At 55.1% G+C, this 23,848-nt stretch overlaps 1 protein-coding gene across 2 annotated transcripts in view; it reads left to right on the plus strand.

Annotated features, from left to right (window-relative positions):
• The window catches only part of VAC14 (Vac14, PIKFYVE complex component), a 115,981-nt gene that overhangs the window by 46,645 nt on the left and 45,488 nt on the right, over positions 1-23,848 (plus strand). For both annotated transcript variants that reach the window (XM_025370637.1, XM_025370639.1), the window contains one exon: positions 12,249-12,405. In XM_025370637.1, coding sequence (XP_025226422.1) covers positions 12,249-12,405 — 157 coding nt within the window. The remainder of the gene's footprint in view (positions 1-12,248; positions 12,406-23,848) is intronic.

Genomic DNA, 23,848 nt, shown 5'->3' on the forward strand with positions numbered 1-23,848 from the left:
CACCTTGAGGGGCTCCTCACTCTGGTGGCAGATGCCCTATCCAGCCCTCCTTGGTCTCGGGCCTCTCAGCCCCTCACCAGCGGGGTAGGCGCTAGGAAGCACCCCCTGCCATGCCTAGACTGTATTTTAAGGTGTGATTTGCTTTGTTAGGGGAGGAAGGGGAGAGTTCGTTTGTTTCCATGGTGCAGGTCCCAGGAGAAATGGATTGGAAAAACTCAGGAGGTTCTCACATCTGAAAGGAGAGCGCTCACTGGGGCCAGGCCGAGTCGCCAGAAAGAGAAATAGATCGGGGCTCGCCTAGGAGCCCAGAGGAGTGGCCCAGCTTGGGCTGGCAGTGCCACTGCAGCTGCCACACCTGCCTGCAGCCTCAGCCCAGCCCAGAGCAGGGCAGAGCTGGGGTGAAGCTGCCTGGCTTCCTGCCTCAGGGCAGAAGCAGCCCTGTGTGTCACCCCAGCATGCCCCTTTCCTTCTCCAGCCTCATACCACCCGGTCCACAGACGTACTCCCTTACCTTATCCTTCCCAAGCAGTCCTTGTCACTGTGGTCTGGTGGGTCCGCCAGCTGGGTCCCAGAGCTCATCTGCCTGCTTTAAAGGGATTTAATTCTTGCTGACAGGGACTTTGGCCTGGGGTCCCACCTCGGGGAAGGCCCAAACCCCAGAGCAGTGCTGTGAGGAATGGTGGGAGGAAGCAGAGTGCCCCTAGGTTCCCAGGTGGCTGGGTTTGCTCTCTCCCGTCCCCCAGAGGGAGGGCCTGCTACTGCCGTCCTCAGTGTCTACCCCAAAATGGGGCTTCTACTGAAGAGGCCCCTTCATTTGAGGGCAGCTTAGAGAGCCAGTGACGGCCCCTCCACCACTCCCACTGTGGCTTTCTTGAGGAACCATGGTGGGTCATGTGTCAACCCCTCGTGTCAGTAGAAGGAAACTGGGAAGAAGAGAGGGCACCAGCTGAAGTCTGGGGGGTTTGTGCCCCGCTCTGAGCGCGTTGCATTTGTGTCTTAATTAATCCACATGGCGGTCCAGGAGTGATCTCAGTTATCCCGAGGTGTGAGGAGGATCACTTGCCCAAGGGTACGCTGTCAGCAGCCAGAACTGACAGTCAAGTCTGTCTGATTCCAGAGCATCTAAAACCCCACACAAGGTGTCACCTCACTGCAGAGCAGGGACCCAGCCCAGGGTAGAGGCACTGCCTTATCCAGGCCCAGGCCCTCCACTGACCCAATGGGGTTTTGTCCTTGGCTGACCTTCAGTTCTAGATGCACCTTCTCCCTCTGTGCATTTAACTCTGACCTCATTCTCCTGTACCTTCCCAGGCCCCATGGGCTGTCCCTGGCTCCTCACTGACCCGGTGGCCTCCAGCTCCCCTCCAGGGCTCAGTCCAGAAGCCCTCTCCATCTTCCATGTGGCTGATTTTCTCCCAGAAGAGCTGAGGCCAGTGGCCAGGCCTGCTGCAGGGTGGTGTGGAAGCCGCCTGGGTGTGGATCAGGTGGGCCGGCCTCTGCCCCCACGCTGCCCAGCTCTTCACGGGACCAGGCAGGTCACACGACACTGCCTCACCTCAGTTTTCTTCCCAGAGTGCTGGGGTTGGACTGGATGGTTTGAGATCCCTTCCAGCCCTGAATCTGTGTGGTCCTGACTCCGCTGCCTGGAATACTAATGCTGCCTGCTTAGAAGCGGACAGTCTTCCCTAAGAACAGGACTTGTTTTTCCTCCTCAGATTCTTGCCTCAGTGTTCACTTCCCTCCAGTTTTCATTCCATCCACTCTCCAAAACAAACAAAAACACCGCTCTACCCCCACCTCAGTTCCACAGATATCTTTAAAATCAGATCACGCAGTAAGATACAATCTCAGCCCAGAGAACGGAGGGGTACCATGTCGGTGCCCAAAGAACTTGACTACTCTTGCAAGAGCCCAGCCTGCTGGGAAAGAGGAGCTGGGTGGGCACTGATGGCCCAGGGACCCTCTTCCTGAGGCACCCTCCCCGGGCCCTGCCGAGGGCGGGAAACACTGCCCTCTGTCACCTTTCCCCACGGTTGTCCCTGCAGCTTCTTTTGGGGGCTTCTGAGAGCAAGCAAGAGGGAGTCATGGGCCAGGGAGAAGAGCCACTACCAGCCAGCATAACAGCTAGACTGTAGTCACAGTCCTGGGCCTTCTTCCTCAGGGACACCTGGGCCCCAGGCCCAGCAGAGGTACTGGCAGCCACCGTTGGGAGTTCAGGGAGTACTGTGGTCTTCTAAAATGAGGCTTGGCAGCAAGTTGTTGCTAGGGAAGAGAGAGGAACAGCAAGGTAACAGTCCCAGGTCTATACCCACCGAGAGGGCCTCTGCCCACCCCTCATTCTTCCAGATTTTCCCACCTTGTGGTTTCAGTGCCCACAGCAGCCACCCCAGAGTACAGGAGGACCCACAGTAGCTGCAGCCAGCCTCACCGCCTCCTTCCAGAGAAGACGGGCTGTGTGCTAGGAGGGTTTGAGTATTTACCTCTCCACATTCCTTGCCCTGGACAGATGGACCAGTGAGGACTCAGAGCTGGGCACAGTAACTGGTGTGAGTGGATTGGGGACCAGGAGGGTGCTGCCTAGCTCCTGGTGAAGGCAGAGGTTGGGCTGAGAAGCGTGGTGGAAAGGGAGGCTGCTCTCCCAGCAGCAGGGCCTCTGGGGTAGGAGGAACCCCACAAAGGGGAGCCAGCCCAGCCAGCCTTTCCCTGAGGCAGGAATGGGTGCTCTCGCTCACACCTCCTAGAGCCAAGCAGCAGGGCGACTTGCCTGCAGGGCTGAGTACACTGTCTAGCCCCAGCTCAAACACACAGCAGAACCATCTAAACCAGGACTGTCACCAGAATTCCCTGGAGCTTTTAAATTCCAGCTGCTTGGACCTCACTCCGGCCTTCCTCAGTTGTCCCTCAAGCAGAGCCTGGGTGCCCAGGGGCTGGTATTTTTCACATGCTCCCTGGTGGGTTTGGTGCCCATCTCTGGTTGGGAGCACAGATACAGACCAACATGAGATCTTGCTTGGAGACTGCAGGCCATATGCCCCCAGCTCTCAGCCCTGGTGCCCTCTCTATGCAGCCCTAGGCGAGGCAGCCAAGCCAGAGCCCCCGGTTTTCACCCTACTTAGCATTCCTGCGTCCTCAGAAGCTAAAATTTCTTCCAAGGCTGAATCAGCTGGATTTCCCAGGCACCTCCCTGTTGGCAAGTCACAAGGACCACAGACTGGGTGGGAGCTTGGGTGAGCCCAGGTGAGCCCAGAGATGTAGAGGACTGGGACCGTCCCCCCACTGCTAATGAGATCCACCCTTTTCACACCGGCTTGCTCTGTTCCACACCCTGTGCTTGGCCCCCTGTGAGTGATCTTAGTTCATCTTCATGATCAGACAACCCTGTGAAGATTTGTTTTCCCCATTTCCCCCAAGAGGAAACTGGAGAAGTTAAGTAACTTGGGCCAGATCTCACTTATATGCTCCGTGAAGCCTCGTTTATCTGTCCACCTGTCTCTCTCTCTCTCTCTCACACACACACACACACACACACAATGTGCACATACACACACATACACATCCTCCTTCTGCACATCAAGGCTGGGCCAGGTTCCCTCTGTGTCTTTATGTCCCCCCATCCACTCAGACCCTCTCCTAGCCCTAATCCCTCTCCATCATGGCCCGTTGGCTGGGAGCTCTGTGAGGACAGTCTGTTCAGCCCACAGTAGGTGCTCAGAAACATCCTCTGAGAATGTGAACAAATAGGAGGTTGACTGGATGAGGAGCTCATCTCCTTGGACGTGCCCCACATCTGGGGCCTGCCCTGCTGCTTTGGGCCCTCCCACAGCAGATTGGAAGCGAGGCCTATGGGGCAGAGCCTGCATCCTTAGCTTGGGGGCTGTGTGTAGCTTGCAAGTAAACCAGAAAGAAGCGGGTCCCTGGAGGGTGGCAGGAGCCTTCTCCTGGCTGCCGTGGCCCCTGGGTTCATCTCTTGGTAACAGAGCCATAGCAGGTATGAGTGGGCACCACTCTCGTGCTGCCCTCAGTGCAGCAGGCACCACCCCGTTCCCTGCCCAGCTCATGGGGACAATTTATAACCCTGAGAATGCACCCTCTGGGTCAGGGCCAGGATGATGCAAGTGAGCAATGGCTGGAATCAGCTGGAAGGAGGGGAGACCTTGGAATGGGTGGGAGAGAAGATGGAGGTCAGGGATCTGGTCTCAAAGGTATCTTACCCGAGGCTGGCCTTTCTTTTCTCCTTTACCCTAAGACGGATGGCCACTAGAGTATTCTCAGCTGCCAGACCCACACTGTGCTGTCACTATTAATTAGTGGAACCTAACAGTCAGCGTTAGGCACTGGCCTCTGGCATATGTGGCACAGTGCTGGGCACTGAAGGGAAGGTGGCAGAATGTTTAAACAGAACGCTGCCCTCATCCCCAAGGGCTTGTGTTCAAAGTCACGCAACAGAAACTGAGATTTATGATTTTTTTTTTTTTTTTAGGTTGCCTTTGCTTTACCAAGACAAAACATTTTCTATCAGGATAGTTTTCTCAATGGGAAATAAAATAGGTCTAGGCCTAAGTAGTGCTGCTTTCCCACCACCAAATCTAAGCGTTCTTTTAGGCAACACTTTCCTTCCTCATGGCAGAAGGCAGGGCTGCTGTGACCCCATGCAGACTAGGGCGTGTCTCAGAATGCCGCCCCTTTCCCACGCCGGGGCCAGGGCCCGATTGCTGCCTTGTGCAGCTCATGTTTACTCTGTGTCCAGGGTGGAGGCCTCTGGCCCAGGTGCCAGCTTGTGCCAGTGCCGCCTTCCATGCTCTCAGCAGTGGGAGCCCTACTGTCCTTCCCGTGGCTCCCCCAGGGGACCCTTCCTGGATACAGCAGCCCGGCTTCCTAGGGTGAGCTCTCTGGCCGATGCCCCTAAACCAGGGCAGCAAGAGCCATTCCTTATGTGGTCAGGGACTGAGGAGGCTTGGCCAGCCAGGCTGCACCCCTCACGAAGGATGGAGCCAGGCTCCTGCTTGCAGTGAAGCGGAAGACCCCAGGGTTTTCCAGGAACGCCTGACCTCACGGCCTGTGTACTTCACATCAGCTCCCCTTCACAAGAAGTAGCAGCTGGACCTGACCCAGATCTCAGGCAAGGCCCTGCGACCTGACTGCTCCAGGCAGGAGCATCAGATAACCCTTGGCAGTGGCCTGCACTGGCCAGACCTCAGCTTCCAAGGCCTTTAGCCTGAAGTCACCTCTCCCCACCAGTACCAAGTGTGTCCATCGGAAACATTCTTGCAGCGTCTTCCTGGCCAGGCCTGGAGAGGGCCCAGCTTGGGGATTTCCTGTCAACACAAGAAGGTTTCCCTCTTCAGGAGCTAGAACGCTGAGTCATTTGACTCCTAGGGCCTCATCAGCCGACCAGTGGCCTGTGTGAACCTTTGACCAAGTTTCTTAAGGATCAGTGGGTAGAGTGAAGTAGGCGGCCTCTCCTTCCATGCTCCTTGGCAGGAGCTGCTCCGAGCCATCCATCTTCCATTTCCTGTCCAGTGCTGGAGGTCAGCAAGTATTTATTCATTTCAGACTGAGTGCCTTGCCCTGGGACTTTCTGTTCAGGAATCTTGGTAGGAGGTGAGAACGGGCCTCCCAGCCTCGACACTTGACTTTGCAAGGCTGGTGTCCAGTTCCCAGCTGTTCCCAGGATGGTAAAAGGAGCCGCTGCAGCACCCTGGGGAGAGTGAGAGCTGGGAACCTTCCATGCCGAGGCCTCTCAGGGCTGCTCTGGGACCAGGTGGTGGGACAATGAGTGCCTAGACGGACCAACCAGAGAAGAGGAGGAGCAGCCACCATCCCAGAGAGACTAGGCTTCACCTGCTAGAATGCAGTGGGGCAACAGCCTGTGGTGGCCCCACCCAGATACTAACCCTCCTGCCACATTGAAATATGCCCTTTGCTGGTATAAAGTCACCGCTGTGGAAGGCAAGAAGCCGTCTCCCCTCACCCTGAGCCCCCGCCCACAGCTGCTTTGTGAGATGCTGCCCACACCCAGGTGCCACCAACCCTGACCCTTTCACTCCACCAATGGCCAGCTCACTCCACTCCGAAACCAGGGGCCTGCTGATGGGCCTTCCCCACCCCCGCCTGTCACCATGGTAACGGCAGGCGCTCCTGCTCCTGCGGAATATTGCTTTCTTGTAACCTCCCTCCCTCCCTCTCTTTCCTCCCTTCTTTCTCTCACACAAAAAGAAAGCACAAGTGTTTTATATTCATTTTGCAAAAAAGCTGTGTAGCGCATACTAATTGGTGTGGCTTCCTCCCGCTTTCTTTGAGCCTTTTCTCATCGTCAGAGCCAGGACTACAGGCCCAGCCAGCCTGCTCACTGGAAGGAGAACTAGGTCTGTTTTCCTGGAGGCTGAAGCAGGAGTGGCCTAGCAGCGTGTCTTTAGCTCTGGGGCCTTTCCTTCAGGCTTGAGAGGGGCACACAGTAAGCCAGGCCACTGAGATCGCCTTCTCCTCCTGGAGCTTTCTACCTGTACACCAAGGATTGTAGGGTCTCCAGGTGGCTAGAGCACCAAAACTCTGGCCCAGCACAGAGGCTCAAAGCCAGGTGCAGCTGGAAGAGCAGCTCCCCACGTTCTCTGTTGCTGGGTCCCAGACCCCCTGTTGAGGTTGCCTCCCAGGGCCTTCCTTTCACCAGGGCCTCTCTTCCACCCCAGGCAGAGACAGAGTCCTGGCCAAGGTCTGCATCAAGATTGGTGCTCCAGAGCCTCAAGGTCACACCCTGGGCTGAGTCAGGTTTGCTAGCAACTGGGAGCGATGCAGCAGCCAGACTAGAGGGACACAGAAGCTGGGTATCAGCCAGCTCCCTACACCCCAGGCTCCACCTCAAGTCATTCCTTGCCCTCCATCTGGGTGGCCCCTTCTCACCTCTAGGAGGCTGAAGGAAGATGGGGATGCTGTTTCGGGGTCCTGCGTTATTTAAGGGACTGGAGGGGTGCTGTGTGTCTGTGTGCACAAGCGCACACAGTGTTGTCCCAGGCAGGGCTGTGGGCTTTTTGCCAGCCTCTGGGGACCAGAGACAAATCCTATGATATGTAAGCACAGGAGGAGTGGCTGGGATTACTGAAGGAACCTGTAGACAACATTTCCGGCTTTAATTGTGCAATTGAAGTGTAATTTGCATTCATTTGCCATTTGGTGTTAAACTTTCTAAAATAAGAGAATTGAAAATGTAAAATATGCGGCTTTGCTGGCTGTGCTCTACAGTGGGGTGGGAGGCAGTAGTACTGAGGTGGGCTAAGCACATTCTCTGCAGGGGAGAAAGCGGGGTCGGAAGCCCTTGGTGTGGGCACTGCTGTCCATGCTCAGTCACTAAGCCTGGGCCGGGGAACAGCTCAGCTGTGGGACCTGAAATCTTGGAATGGAAGTGGTGAGCCAGCCTTTCTTGTGTGCCTGCTTTTCGTGCTTTGCACATCAAGTATCTCTTATAACCTTCACAACAGCCTGGCAAGGTCCAATCTCCATTGCGCATATGAGGAAACCGAGGCTCCCATCCTCTGCAAAATGAAGTTCAGACTTCTTTGTCTATGTCATGAGCTCTTTTTTGGTTTATGGTTTTTTGTTTTTGTTTTTGAGACAGAGTCTCACTCTGTCGCCCAGACCGGAGTGAAGTAGTGCGATCTCAGCTCACTACAGCCTCTGCTCAAGCAATTCTCCTGCCTCAGCCTCCTGAGTTGCTAGGATTACAGATTCGCACCACCACACCCAACTAATTTTTGTATTTTTAGTAGAGAGTGTTTTGCCATGTTCACCAGGCTGGTCTTGAACTCCTGACATCAAGTGATCCGCCTGCCTCAGCCTCCCAAAGTGCTGGGATTACAGGTGTGAGCGACTGCACCTGGCCTTGTGTCATGAGCTCTTGAAGGTCTGGCCCTGCCTACCACTTTGGCCTGATTTCTGGCCATACCCTCACCTCTGGCCCCATTCCCCACTCTGGAGCTGGCCCCAAAGCCTAGTTTCCTGGAATGTGCCACGTGGTTCCGCATCCATGAATAGCTTATGCTAGGTAAGAGAATGCTTTGAATGCCATTCTCGAATGCCTTTCTCTCCCTTCTCACTCCCTTGGCCAACTCATGCTCAACTACTTCCAGAGCTTCCTGGCTCCCCTCAGGCATCATCACAGGGACCCTGGCACCCGCCCTGTATCATCAGTAAATGCTCACTGCCTGACTCCTCCGGGAGTCTGTGACCTCACTGAAGGCAGAGCCTGGCCTGTCTGGCCTTGTGTCTCTTATAGCCAGCACAGGACCAGCTCACAGCAGCTGCTCAGTAGCTGTCCGGAAAGGGAGCGTTGTGTGGTTGAAGTTAACTGGTCCAGGGTCAGGATTGGATGTCAGGACTGTCTGACCACAGCACCCTGTGTAGTGTTATCAGCAGGCTCAGGTTTGGGGACCAGAGCTGGGTTTGAGGTGGACTCACTGTTACCTTGAGCAAGTGACTGTCCAAGTCTCAGATCCCTTGTGTGTATCATGTGAGGTGAGACTGGTGACAAGTAAGGGCATTCATTGTGGCCGGGAGCGAGGACAGCCTGCTCTGCTGGCCCTGGAGCCACTCAAGGGGTGGAAACAACCTTGCACAGGCCAGGCCTCTTGGTAGCTTTTTCCAGACCTCTCTTCCGACAGGGAAATAGGTACCTGCTGGATACCCAGCATGAATCAGTTTGTCCGCATAGCACAGGGATCTTGCCGAGGGCTGGCCTGGCCCCAGCCGCCCTGCTGGCTCACACTTTTCTCCTCACTTCCTCCCTTGCTGCACGTGGCCACCAGTGTTGGCTGCCCAGAGGCATGTGCCTCTGTCCCCTTGCACAGACAGACCTGGGTGGGATGGGCAGCATGGGGGCGGGGGGGCGAAGTGATGTAAAGAGACACGGGTCGCCTCCCCATGCTCCTCCTCTCCCCTGGATCAGGCGAGGGACCCCAGGGAGTGGGTGAGACGCTACCACCTCGGGCTGCGGGCAGAGCAAGAGCAGATGGGTTAGGAATTAGGTTGCTGATTTGGGGTTTTGTCCCCCCACCCCCTTTTTTTTTTTTTTTTTTTTATAAGATGGAGTCTTGCTCTGTCGCCCAGGCTGGAGTGCAGTGGCGCGATCTCAGCTCACTGCAAGCTCTGCCTCCCAGGTTCATGCCATTCTCCTGCCTCAGCCTCCCGAGTAGCTGGGACTACAGGCGCCTACCACCACACCCGGCTAATTTTTTGTATTTTTAGTAGAGATGGGGTTTCACTGTGTTAGCCAGGATGGTCTTGATCTCCTGACTTCGTGATCCTCCCACCTCGGCCTCCCAAAATGCTGGGATTACAGGCGTGAGCCACCGCGCCTGGCCTGTCCCCCTTTTTTTTTGTACAACTCACATACCATAAAATTCATAAAAACGACTCTATGGTATACTTTAGAAGTATAAAAGTATACTTTTATACTTCTAAAGTATACCATAGAGTAACTGTTAGTATTTTGACAAGATTATACAACCATCACTACTAATTCCAGAACATTTTCATGACCCCAGAAAGAAGCCCTATATGTACCCTGCACCCGTTAGGAGTCACTCCCCATGCCTCCCTCCCCACAGCCCCTGGCAACCACAAATCCACCCTCTGTCTATGTGGATTTCCTGTTAATGGAGTCGTCATACAGGGTGTGGACTTCGTGACTGACTTCTCGGCAGGTTTTTTCAAGGTTCATCCACGTGTAGCAGGTACTTCATTTCTTTTTATTAATAAATAACATTCCCTGGTGTGGATGTGCCACGTTCCATCTCTTCATGTCTCCACTGCAGGGCCTTTGGGTTATTTCCATTTTCTAGCTATTAGGAAAAATGCCGCTGTGAGCATTTATATATAAGTTTGATGTGCACAGACATTTGTGGTTCTCTTGGTAACTGCCTAGGAGTGGGCGTATACCTATGGCAGCTCTCTGGGTAACTGTTTGAGGAGCTGTTGGCTTGACTCTTGCTCGCTGTTTAATTTTGGGTGAGTCATTCCCTCACCCTCCCCCCAACTCCATTTCCTGGTCTCAAGTCCCCTCCCTGGCCGTGCTTGGACAGTGAAGCAAGCATTGGGGTGCGTGGCCTCTGTACATCCTGCCGTGGCAGGTGTGCAGGGGCTGAATCGGGTGGGACCGCGGCGTCATATATTGCTGTGCCACTTTCCCATCCTGGCTTCTGCCCTGTGTCTTTCTTCTTTGGCTGAAGCAAAGAATCCCTGGAGGCTCTGTCCTCAGTGGGAGCAGGGGCCTTGGCCCTCCCTGCTTCTAGACTGAGACCCGCCCAGGGATCCCCGGCTCCTGGCCTGGGTGCAGGAGCACCCCTTGCTTCTGCCATATGACTGGGCTGTGTGGCAGCCATGTATCTCAGCCACGTGGATTCATCAGCTCTCCATTTTGTGTGCCAGGCCATGGGCAGGGGTGGCTGTGACTCACCTATACAGCCCCAGAATCCAGCGCAGCCACTGGCACAGAGCAGGGGCTCAGGGGCCCACAGACATCCCAGTCTCCATGAGTGGGAGAGGGACAAAGGGAAGTACAGAATTGGACAGCAGGAGGCGGGTCTGTGAGAGTGAGCACCGGCTCCTGCCTGGATGAGGCTGGGAGATTGCGTGCCAACATGTGACGCTGTTTGAAGACTGAGGAGCGGGAATGGGTGAGCAAGCAAAGGGGTTCCCGGCCAGGTGTGCCAGGGCTGGCCTAGAGGAACCAAGAGGAGAAGTGACAATTGGGTAGTGTGGGGGAGGCACTGGCACTGTGTTTGCATTGACAGGAACGGCTTTCAAGGAGGTAGGCCTTATCTTGTTTGTTTTCGAGATAAAATTTGCCCTTTTGAAGCATAGAATTCACTGGCTTTTCGTATATTCACAAGCTTTTTGTAACCATCACCCCAGTCTAATTCCAGAACGTTTTAATCCCTCAGTAGGAGCCCTACAGTGCTAACCTTATCTTGTATTCCCATATTCCAGCCACCTGGCCAGTCTTGGCCCATGTGGCCCTGCCCATCAGGCTCTGTCCCACTTCCCCTGGTCCAGGGCTGAAGCCCCCGGTTGCTGTGGTTATTCTTGGCCTGGGCTCAGAATAGCCCAGGAAGAGACGCAGGCAACCACCCATTCAACTGATGTTTGTTGGGCATCTGCTGGGCACAGGGCAGTCCGGAGATACACCTTTTGAGGGGACAGGCACAGTCACTAGCCCAGAGCAAGAGAGGAGTGAGGGACAGAAAGAGCAGGCGACCACCTGCAGTGTGAGGAGTTCCCTGCAGGACAAGCACAGCCAGCAGAAGGTGGCCAGGAAGCCTCAGCAGCCCCTGGGGCAGGTACACACACACACACACACACACACAGGGCCCCCGCCCCTTTCCCTACTGCCCATTGCAGCAGAGTGGTGGGCCGGACTTTGCCACCATGCCAGCTCTTGGTGCCAGGCAAAGATGGGTGCTGTGCAAGGAGAGGCAGCTTCTAAGGATACAGGGGCTGTAGAGCAACGCTGGGGACATTGTGACACAGCGCTGACCTGCACTCACACTCAGCGCTGGCCCCATGCCCTCCTTTGCCTCTGTCTCAGAAGAACTCAGCAGGCAGGTGGTCAGGCTGGGGCCTTGCCCCACCCAAATCTGTGCAGGGACACTTTAGAGCCACCGAGGACCACCTGACATGTCCGGACATTAGGAAGTCCTTTACCTTGGAGACCAGAGTAGCATGCCACATGTGGAGTGCCCTTTAGGGTCTGCAGTGGCCTGGTGTCACCTTTGCAGAAGAAGCTGTTCTGTGGCCTGATGGTGGGCGGGGCCGTGGCTGCTCCACACAGTGAACATAGTGGAACATGGCCTGGAGGGCACTTTGGGAGTCTTGTGCAGCCTGGGGGCCTTTAAATGCACACTGTGCAGACAACACCCTGCTTCCTGAGTCCTGTGACTCCCAGGGACCCTCAGAGCCCGGTTCAAGGGACTCAAGAGGAGAGGGATCATGAGGAAGCTGACTCGCTGAACCTCGGATTCCAGTTTCCTTCCCCGAGAGGCCCCATTCACTGCAGTCTGTGTTCCCTTCTATCTGGATCCTTTGTTTCACTTTTCTGAGCATGCCCCAGCTGTGGCCTTAGTGGCTCTTCCCAGCCTGCTGTCATCTGCAGACCCCTCCCCACCTCTGCAGGTGGCTCTGTGCCGCCCACCGCACCTCTCCCCAGGTCAGCACAGCTCGCAGCGGAGAGCTCATCCCTGCCGCCCTGCTTCTCTCCCCAGGTGATCCTGAAGGACCTGGAGGTGCTGGCAGAAATCGCTTCCTCCCCTGCAGGCCAGACGGATGACCCAGGCCCCCTCGATGGCCCTGACCTCCGGGCCAGCCACTCAGAGCTCCAGGTGCCCACCCTCGGCAGAGCCGGCCTACTGAACACCTCCGGTAAGTCTTCTCCTGAAGGTTCCAGCCTCAGGGGCCTTAGTGCCAGTGCCGGGTCTTGGGCTGGACCACGGCGGTCCATTGGATTGTTGCTCAGGAGCTCTGGAGCTCAGCCAGGATGTGAGGGGTCTGTGGGTTGCTACTGGCAATCTCCCACCTCAAGAACCCCCGGAGGCAGGCAGCTCTCGTCCTCTAGCAGCCTCCAGAGACCCTCACAGGACTTTCTCCGCATCTCCCTGCACCTTTGATGCCTTTGAGCCATTGACTAAACATAAAACCATCTGGGTCGGCTGCTGGTCTCTCTGCCTGGGCAGCACCTCTCCAGTCTGGTATCCAGGGGCTTCAGTCTTGGGGTCTCACAGGTGGAATACTAGGTGGCCATTCCCTTTCTCTCTGAGAAGCTAAAAATAGTGGCAGGCAGCACAGGCAGGAGACGGCATTATTCTCACAGGCTGTTTCTGGGCAGTCCTTGGAAGTAAAGGTGGCTATAGCATCCCTAGCGCTCGTCCCTCAGTCCCTTCCAGATGGCAGGGACTCTTCTCCCTGGGCCCTGGCAGACGCCACTTCCCTCTGGCGATGCAGTCCTGGAAAATGCCTGGGGACACGGTTGGTAGGAAAGTTCCCAGTGAATCTCAGGTGTCTCCATGGGGGTCTCTGTCCTTTGTGTCTGGAATTTACTCCTTCCCGTGGGTTCGTGGTCTCGCTGACTTCAAGAATGAAGCTACAGACCTTCGCAGTGAGTGTTACAGCTCTTAAAGGTCGTGTGGACCCAAAGAGTGAGCAGCAGCAAGATTTATTATGAAGAATGAAAGATCAAAGCTTCTTTGTTTGGAAGGGGACCCAAGAGGGTTGCTGCTGCTGGCTCGGCCAGCTTTTATTCCCTTATTTGGCCCTGCCCGTGTCCTGCTGATTGGTCCATTTTACAGAGCACTGATTGGTCCATTTTACAGAGTGCTGATTGGTGCATTTACAATCCTTTAGCTAGACACAGAGGGCTGATTGGTGCATTTTTACAGAGTGCTGATTGGTGCATTTACAATCCTTTGGCTAGACACAGTGCTGATTGGTGTGTTTTTACAGAGTGCTGATTGGTGCATTTACAATCCTTTAGCTAGACACAGTGATGATTGGTGCGTTTACAGTCCTTTAGCTAGATACACAGTGCTGATTGGTGTGTTTTTACAGAGTGTTGATTGGTGCGTTTACAATCCTTTAGCTATACACAGAGCGCTGATTGGTGTGTTTACAATCCTCTACCTAGACCGAAAAGTTCTCCAAGTCCCCTCTCGACCCAGGAAGTCCAGCTGGCTTCACCTCTCACTTTGATGCAGCCTCATGCGTCATAGAGGTTTAGGGGCCTTGCAGCCTCAGCCTCCCCTCACAGCCCAGCCGTGCTGGTCTCAGCCTGAGAGTACCTCCTTGGCCTCAGTGGGAGGCGCCCCAGCCCTGTTTGGTGCTGAGACGAGGCCCAGTGCCTGAGAAGTTCAAGGGGCGGCCAGAGCCCCGCAGGCCTGCCTGTGCCCCAGGACATGCCAGGTCAAGTCATAGAAGGCCCATGTGGGGCCTTGCCCAGGAGCCCAGTTCTAGGCAGTCAGTGGCCGTGAACTGACACCAAGGGAAAGAACACCAAGGGAAGTGGTTCCCACATCCTGACCGTGGGACCCCTGCTGGGACTCCCACCCTCTATCCCTCGGCAAGCAAGTCCATTCTCCATCCTGTGTCCCCAAGTCAGCACATGGGGACCAACCTTAAGTCCTTGGGACAGATGGCAGGAATGCCACAGGTGGAGTGTGGGGGCCCAGCGAAGGGGATGGACAAGGAAGAGAGAAGAGAGAGCTCTTCCTTAGGGAGGGAGGGTCTGGTGGGGAGGAGCAGCAAGAACTGACCGGAAGACGGGCAGTAGCCAAGAGGAGACATCCTGCAGGGAGGAGGCCCAGGCAGAGGAGCCCTGGGGGTGCGCCCTCAGCTCTTCCTCCCCAGGAAGCAGGCGCCACAGCCTCTTCTCTCCTTCTCAAATTGGCAGCAGCAGAGAACTTGAAGGCAGCACAGCCTTGTGAGAGAGCCAGGACACCCAGGCCTCCCAGGCCCTCTGTGACCTGTCTTCCCTGTGTTTTATCTCTTCCTCCCGGGCACAGAGAAGTTGATGACTGTGATTTGGGCTCCTGCTCATGGAAGGAGGACCAGGAAACTGCTGAGGGCAGCCGGGGCTGAAGGGAGTAGGATATGTGCCCTGGGGGAGCAGAGCCTGACCCAGGGGGTCCCTGGCAGGCCCTGCAGCATCAAGCCCTTTGCGCTGCTCGGGCACCAGGGCCGGGGGCACTATATGGCAGGGCACTCTGAACCCCAGCTCCTGGCCATGCCAAGACGGGCGGGCCGTGAACGAGGCTATGGCAGTAGAGACTCTTGTCCCAGCTCACCGAGGCTGTCAGATTAGCTCACATCAGCCAGGGACTCACTCGGAATTCATAGAAAAACAGCAAAGCATGCCAGATGGAAGAAACTCCGTCCTGGAAAGAACACCAAGGAAGTGCCTGCAGCCAGTCACACTTCTTGCTTCAAGAATCCACAGCCAAGGAGCAGTGGGGGCTGCGGGAGGAGAATCCACAGCTCTGTGGGCCAGGAGCTCTTAACCTGAGTCTCACGTGTGGGCCTTAAGGCTCCAAGCAGATCCACGTGTGTGCACATGCGTATGTCCACAGCTGGCATCAGATTTTACAAATGGGGCCATGATTTTAAAAGGTCAGCTCAAACCAGTAAGAGAACAGCCGAGGAAGCCAGAGCATGCCCTGCCCCCCTCTCCCACCTCCACTGCCCTGGAGGGCATGCGCCAGGCACTGAGGGTGTGTGGGGTGGTGCTGAGGTCAGAAGGCAAGCAGGAAGTGCACACTCAATCCCTCCACGAGCTGCTCCTTCCCAGACTGCTTCTCAGGCATGCAAGGGGCTTGTTCTGTCTGTTTCCATCTGGCCATGCACATGGACAAGACTGTGAAGCCATACCCTCTTCCTGTTTGGATTCTGCCTGCCTCTGGCTCTCTAGGGCGCAGCCCTGAGAACTTGGAGAACTTGGAGGCAGCAGTGCTGTGTCCGTGTAGGGGAGATTGCCCCAAAGGCACGAAGGGACTGTCTGGAAAGCCTCAGAGGCAGGGAGCCTAGCAAAGATGAAGTTGGTGGCATCTGTAGGGAACCAAATGGCGCGGATCACACACAGCAGTGGAGAAGCAAGCCCATCACACGCCTGGGTAGTTGCTGTGTTGGCCTAAATGCACCACAGCCGTGGTTCCCAAGGCCCCCCGAGGCAGAGTCGCCCACATGGGATTTTCCTCTCGCCTGTCCTAGCATAAACATCTCCCCCTCCCTCGCAGAGCGGTGAAGGCAGAGGCTTCTCCCGCCCTGCCTCCCTCATTCCTGACCTGTGCAGAGCCCCAGCATGGGGGAGAGAATGGCCTGGGGGCAAACAGGATGGGGAGCTGCCTGGGTGGGCAGCTCTGGGGGAAGCTGGCTGAGGGACACCATGCTTTCCTGTCCCACCCTTGGGGTCTCCTGTGTCTCCTCCTTTTGTATTTCCTGTCTCCACTCGGGAGTCTGCGGAGGTCCTGCTGGCTCTGGGGACAGGGATGTCAAACAGGCCTGTGGGCCTGCCATACCCTGAGCCTATGCAGAAAGCTTCAAAGGACAGAGGAGGCCTCTGGGATCAGCCCTTTGTTAGAGACATGCCTGGACTCCCCGGGCCTGGACATCTCTGCTGCCAGAGAGGGTGCAGCCAGGCCTGGGGAGACCCAATCAGCCTTTAGGATCCTTGGCCGTGCACAGCAGTGTGTCAGTCTGAGGCCAAAGGTCACCCTAGGACTGATGTTCACCCATAAAACCCAGTCTTCCCTGACTTTGCCTGCCACGGGGCCCATTGCTGCTGGGATAAAAACCATTCATGTCGCCAGCCACGTTGGCTCACTCCTATAATCCCAACACTTTGGGAGCCTAAGGCAGATGGATCACCTGAGGTCAGGAGTTTGAGACCACCCTGGCCAACATGGTGAAACCCCACCTCTACTGAAAATACAAAATTTAGCCAGGCATGGTGGTGCATGCCTGTAATCCCAGCTACTCAAGAGGCTGAGGCAGGAGAATCACTTGAACCCAGCAGGTGGAGGCTGCAGTGAGCCGAGATCACACCACTGCATTCCAGCCTGGGCAACAGAGCAAGACTACATCTCAAAAAAAAATAAAACAAAATAACTGTTCATGTCAGTATACCTTGCAGGGCTCAGTGGCCCAAGGTATTTTTACCCCTGACTCTGAAAATGGGTAATAATGACATGTTCTTATTTGGTTTCATTCTTTGTAGCCCAGGACAGTCTATTATAGCCAAATGTCAGCAGCATCTTCAGTTCACCAGACAGAAACAAGTTCTAGCAGAAAGCCAGAAAGCCATTTTCCCCAGTAATCACGGCAGCAATCATCATGGCTGCCAGAGCTGGCTGAGGTCACATTAGGCCCTGCCCTGGTCTAAGCACTCACATGTGCTGACTTTTTGGGTGAGCCCCTGGGCTCCTCGCAGCAGCTCTGAGAGGCCAGCACTGTGTCATTCCCCACTTGTTTGGGCCAGGAGCCTGGCCCGAGAGCCCACACTTCTCACCCTACTCTCAGGAATCCCACCTGCACCAGGCACTGGAAGCTTCCACGGCCAGAGGGGAGGAGGAGAGGGGCCAGGCCATGGCCACAGCCTGGCAGTGATGGGGGCATGTCTCCTCTCTTCACAGTGACTTCAGAGACCCCTTCCTGGCCTCAGGTCACGGCAGTGCCTCATCTCTTGTCTTTTGCTGCCTGCCACCACTTCCTCCGGCCACACCAGCCCCAGGAAAGCACTGCCTGTTTCTCTTGAAGCCCTTTCCTCCCACTCACCCCTCCCAGCTTCAGGAAGCAGCATTAAGGATCATAGGCACTGGGGTCAGAGGGATCTAAGTTCACAGCCCTGCTCTGCCCATCCATCCTATAACTTTGGACAAGGGTCCTACCTCACTGCCACCTCTTTCCTCTCTATAAACCATGTGCTGGGGCGCCTGGGGACTCTGTGAGCTCCCACATGGCAAGGGCTAAGCTAAATGCTTCCTGAACGTGAAGGGGGCCTTTGCTTATATCCTGGTTATTACAGGCCAGTGCAGAGGGCCCCTCTGGGAGGCTTCCCTGGAGAGCCCAGCTTCTCCTGCCCCTCTGTTCCAACCCACTTGCTTGTCTCAGGCTGCCTGGGTGGGTGCCGGAGTTCACATCTGCTCCCTCCTGGCTGTGACCTCTTAGAACCCCTGCTGAAAGTGCAGATGGAGGCTCCTCAGCGTTGCCCAGTGCTGGGTGATTTGTGTGATCAGCTCAGTTTGAATAGCAGCATGGCAGGCCACAAAGGCCAAGTTTACGCATCCCAGAATCCCTGGCACCAGGTGCCCAGTAAGGGTCAGTGCCCATTTTTGAAAGTTCAATAAAATAATGGAAGGCAGGGGCACCAATCACCTGAGCCTGAGGCCCCTCCGGCACTGCTGCCCAGAACGGCATCCTCTCATGCCTGTGCTGCCAGGCCCTCCCTTGTCCAGGTGGAAGCCCCAGCAGTCCAGCCCTCCTGCCCCTGGGAGCCTTCCTCCGCACCCTCTCCTCACTGCCCTTGGCCCCAGCCCTCACCCTGCAGCAACAGCTCTTTCCCAGTGGCAGACTGCTATGTGACCTCTCCACTGCCGCGTCAGCTGGAAGTCCCCTCTGGGCCTTGCTGTGTCCCATCAGCTTCTCTCTCGCTCTGACCTGAGCAGCTGCAGAGTCTCCTGGCTATGGTTGATGCCTGCAGCGCTCCTGTCCTGCTGACCCAGGCCGGCCCACAGATGAGAAAGTGATCGTCCCTTGGGTGGGTTCCCAAGATGATGCCATTGCAGCGGCCTTTGTCCACGTAACTCTGCACCCCCTCCAGTTCTGCAGACTCTACATCCCCAAGACCCTGCTAAGCCTCCCTTCCTCCCAGCCACTTGATTCTGGGGGGAAGCTGCCCCTTCCCCACCCTGTCCTCTTGGTTCCATACGAGCCTCTCCATCACCCACCCCTTCCGTGGACTACTTCCTGTGCCAAGCACGACTTGATGCTCTTTAGCCCTGCCTGGTTCACTGGAGAGGAGCTGGCCTTGGAGAAGGCGGCGCTGCCTCCCCTCCCCTGCTAGTCAGCGACAGGGCCTGGATCTGTTGTGGTCCCTTGGACTCTGGGTGCCCTGAGCAGCCTCTGGCCCTTCCGTTGTATCCTCTAGGCAGCAGATCTTGAGCCCACAATGGGCTGTCCCGGCACATGGACCCCGACCCCAGCAGGGAGGGAGGCCGGAGTAGAGCAGGGACCCTGCTGGGTCTGAACTGGGTGGCTGACGTTTTCACATCTGGTTCTGTTGAACTGTAACTCGCATTATGTACTGAAGCCAGGGCTATTTTTATCCTGACATGTGAGGTTCCTTCACGTCATAACCACAAAACTCAATCCAAAACATCCCAGGGCAGGTTGTTTGTGAGACGTTCTGTGGAGTCTCATGTCGCCACATCAGGTTTCACTTAGTAACATCTGCAGGGCTGGCTCCCCGGCCGCCCACCCCGCCAGCCTGGTTTCTGTGTGGAGTGCGTCTCTGTGCCCCTGGCCAGCCGCCGGTCACATGCACTTCCTGCCAGGGCCTGGCAGGCTCCTCCCTTGCCCAAACCAGAAATGCAAGGCACAGTGGCCTTCAGCTGAGGGATAGGGCTCTCCCTCACGCTCCTGCCCTCTGCAGGATTGGGGAATGGAAATCCCACTCTCCTGGGCCCCTCACAGAGAGCCTCTCTCCCGAGACACACAGCCAGGTTGTGGGCCCCCCCTCCCTCACCCCTGGCTGCAGCAGCTGCCCACCATCTCCAGGGGGGCTGTGCCTCAGTGGCGCCCCTGAGTAAAACCACTGAGGTCCTTGGAGTGCAGTGTTGGAAGGCGTGCCCTGAGCTGCCCTGTCCTGGCTCCCACTTTCCTCATGCGCCTGCAGCACCCAGCCCAGGACCCTGCTTACAAGAGCAGATGAGCCAGAGCCGGAGGTGGGCAGAAGAGCAGGCAGCAGGGAGGCAGAAGTCAGCGTGTTTGAGGGGCCCATTGCTCCTGTAGTCACCCTCCTGGGGCGAGCTTCTCCACCGATCTCCTCCTCCTGAGCCTGCAACCCTGCCTTAGAGAGCATCTCAAGCCGAAGGGCAGCTCACAGCAGCGTGGCTGGGGGCAATGGGGTCCACTGAGGCTGGGAGAGAGCAAGCAGCCCCCACCCTGTCCTGCTGAGCACTGAGGCTTTCCCATCCCTGTCCAGCCCGCCCTCCCTGCCCCCTCAATTGTGGCCCCTTTCCCCACCTCCCCTACTGGGAAAAGACCGCCCTGCTCAAACCTGTGGTCTCAATGCAGCCCCTCCCAAGGCCCCCAGCCCTGTCTTGGGGAGAGCAGAAAGTCTTTAAGCCGTGGGAGCACCGTGAGGGCTGAGCTGCACTCAGCTGAGGATGTGAATCGCTTGCCATGGCTTCTCGCAGCTGTGACACCGCCCTCCTCCTCCCTTCCACTAAGGGTCTCAGCTCCAGGGTCCGAGGGGCAGACATTGAGAGTCCGTTTTGGGTCCACACTGGGGGCTGTGGTTAGGGAGACCAGAGTTGTGTCCAGAGTAGCCCAGGCCTTCTCTTCTGCCATCTTTGGCCAGACTGTCAGTGGAGAGGTGGCCTGATCTCCCTACCCTGATGTGTGGGGGTCACAGGTGGTCCCCCTTCTTCCTCAAAGCATCCTGACAGAGCACTGTGAATTTGTGCCAGAAATGGAATCTCCCCACTCGGACATTTCAGACCAGCCCCCAGACATCCATTCTGAGACAGAATGAGAACAGTTTGCGCAGTGCTCTGTGCTGTGGGACACTTGCTAATAAAAAAGAGCCCCCATTTATTGAGTGCAGACTGTGCGGCAGGCTCCAGACCCAGCACGTTACATGTTTTTACCTTGTTTAATAGGGGCTCTTATTACACTCACTTTACAGATGAAGAAACTGAGGCTTAAACACCATGCTCAGTGCTTCCTACTGCCCCTGTGAGGCTGGAACAGCCCCGTACCTCTCTCTAGTGGCTGCCCAGATGGCCCCAGTTGGGAGAATTTCTTTGTGGTGACTTCCTTCATGGGTCCCTTCGTTCTTGGGAATGCTTTGGAGCCTAAGTGGAAATGGGGTAGGCTGGGGGTGCACATAGAGAAATAGGAAGGCAGCAGGGAGAAGCTTGGCAGTGAACTGGGCACCTCCAGTGTGCACAGCATGAAGCCAGTGCCCTCCAGCCAGGCCACCACGGCCCACCAAATTCATCTCCTGAGGGTAGGAGCAGTGAGGCAGGGCTGTCTCAACAGCTGTCTCTGCAGCCACCTCTTTAGAGATCAGCCCCAGCTGGGCCTGGGGTAACTCGATCTATAAGAATGTGACACTTGATTCTGCAAACATTCCCTTTGGGCCAGGGAGCAGAGACTGTTTGCCATTCCAGAATCACTCAGGACCTCCCGAGCCAGGCTGATTCAGGCAGGGACCCAGGACAATGCAGTCCAAACAAGAAGTGGAATGAGGCCTGCCCTTGAACTGGTCTTCTCACTCAGGGCTCCTTCACGCCGCTCACGCGAGCTGTCTAGGAGGTTCTTGGGATTGAGGATGCTACAGTTTGGAGGTGTGGCTCCTGGTGAGGAATCCCTTATAAAGTGATTCACAGCTGGGAAAAACAGAACAGAAAAACGCCTTTTCTAGACCCAACCATCTCCCAGGAAGGACCATGAGAGGACGTAAGGGAAGTCTGAGCTCAGCAAAAAAGACGGAGCCCCTGGGAGGAGAGTCTTCCTGCTGCTTCCAGCCCACTGGCGTCGAATACAGTCAGTCTGTCCAGGCGCCTCCGTGAGATTCACTTGGAATACTCTGGATGGTTCTGCACATTCTTGTTTTGTGCTTTGGGCTGATGCTTCTGGGAACATCTGATGCTTCTGGCCAAGTTTGGTTCCCAGAGCCTCCACATCCTGCCTATCTTGTGCTCGTGCCTGACCATTTCCTCCCTGGTCCAGGGAGAAAGTGAAGGCTCCCACGCAACTTCTGGACCAGAAACGGGCCAGCCTGGAAAATGATAGCCCCAGATGCCTCTGTTGGCCACTCTGCATCCCCCAGTGCCCTCCCTGGGTTTCCAGAGAGCTACGGCCAGGTGCTCTTTCCACAGCTCTTCACAGCATCATTTCCCGCATCTTCAGTGTCAGTTTGGCAGGACCTGGGTTTCCATCTTTATGCCATCTTCTGCCCTCCTGCAAGGCACTGCCTCCTAATCTGTGAGCCCCAAACATATCTGAACATTAGTACCCAAGACACAGGCAGCCTGGCAGAGCTGCAAAGAACATGAGTTTTGAAGACCAGCTGCCTGGGTCAGCAACTCTACCACTCGCAGGCTCTGTGACTTTGGATAATCCTCACCCAAATTCACAGTTCTTCTGTGTATGTAATGGGAATAGTAATGGTGCATATTTTTCAAGTTTTTTTTTTTTTAGGGTGTTAGATACTATGTGTGAAGGGTTTAGGCAGGCCAAGCACGTAGTAGGTGCTCAACAAATGGTAGCTATGAATTGGCTGTTAAGATATGTTATACTGGAACGATTGGATATCCGTATGCAAAAAGATTTAGACCCCTTCCTCACAACTCAAAATAGACCAGAGACCTAAAATATATCAGTAAATCTTTATGACCTTAGATTAGGTAATAATTTCATAGCTATGACACCAAAGGCACAAGCAACCAAAGAAAAAATAGACACATTGGGCTTAATCAAAGTTAAAAATTTTGTGCTTCAAAAACATTTTTTTAATAAAAAGAGGCTGGGCATGGTGGCTCCTACCTATAACCCCAACACTTTGGGAGGCCAAGGCAGGAGGATCACTTGGGCCCAGGAGTTTGAGACTAGCCTGGGCAACATAGGGAGACCCCATCTTGAAGAAAAAATTTAGCTGGGTGTGATGGCACACACCTGTAGTCGTAGCTACTTGGGAGGCCAAGGCGGGAGGATTGCTTGAGCCCAGGAGTTTGAGGCTGCAGTGAACTGTAATCACTTCAATGCACTACATCCTGGGCAACAGAGCAAGACACTGTTTATTAGGCTGTTCTTGCATTACAATAAAAAAAAAATACATGGCTGGGTGCAGTGACTCACGCTTGTAATCCCAGCACTTTGGGAGGCCAAGGAAGGCAGATCACCAGGTCAGGAGATTGAGACCATCCTGGCTAACATGGTGAAACCCCACCTCTACTAAAAATACAAAAAATAAGCCAGGTGTGGTAGCACACACCCGGCTACTCAGAAGGCTGAGGCAGGAGAATCGCTTGAACCTGGGAAGCAGAGGTTGCAGTGAGTCAAGACGATGCCATTGCACTCCAGCCTGAGAGACCGAACGAGACTCAATCTCAAAAGAAAAAAGAAAAACCTGAGAGTAGGTAATTTATAAAGCGATTTAGTTGGCTCACAGTTCTGCAGGCTTTATGGAAAGCATGGTGCTGGCATCTGCTTGGTTTCTGAGGAGGCCTCAGGAAGCTTACATTCATAGTGGAAGGCAAAGGGGCAGCAGGCAGAGGAGGCCAGAGCAGGAGCAAGAGAGTGAGAGGGAGGTGCCCTACACTTTTAAACAGGCAGATCTCACGAGAACTTGCCGTCTCAGAGATAATAGCAAGGGGATGGTGCTAACCCATTCATGAGAAATCCACCCCCATCATCCAGTAACCTCCCACCAGGCCCCACTTCCAATGCTGGGAATTAAATTTCAACATGAGATTTAGGTGGGGACAAATATTCAAATTATAGTATCACCCTGTCTCAAAAAAAAAAAACATCAACAGAATGGGAGAAAATACCAGCTGATGAATGGACAAACAAATTATAGAATAGCCATAAGGTGGAATATTATTCAACCCTAAAAATGAATACAGAACTGATACATACTACAACATAGATGAACCTTGAAAACGTGCTGAGTGAAAGAAGCCACATACTGCTTAGTTCTATCTGTAGGAAACATCCAGAATAGGCAAATCCATAGAGACAGAAGGTAGATGAGTGATTGCCAGGGGCCGATGAAGGTGAGAATGGTGAGTGCTAATCAGTATGGTGTTTTTTTGGGGGGTTGATAAAAATGTTCTGAAATTAGTAGTGATTGCCGCACAACTTTGTGAATGTACTGAAAACTGCATTGCACGCTTTAGAAGGGTGAACCTTACGGTATATGGATCATATCTCAATAAAGCTGTTTTCTTTTTAAAGATGTCCTGCCTCGGGCTGGGCGTGGTGGCTCACAACCTGTAATCCCAGCACTTTGGGAGGCCGAGTCGGGTTGTTCACCTGAGGTCAGGAGTTCAAGACCAGCCTGGCCAACATGGTGAAACCCCGCCTCTACTAA

This window comes from Theropithecus gelada, chromosome 20 (genome assembly GCF_003255815.1).
Source record: "Theropithecus gelada isolate Dixy chromosome 20, Tgel_1.0, whole genome shotgun sequence".
NCBI lineage: Eukaryota > Metazoa > Chordata > Mammalia > Primates > Cercopithecidae > Theropithecus > Theropithecus gelada.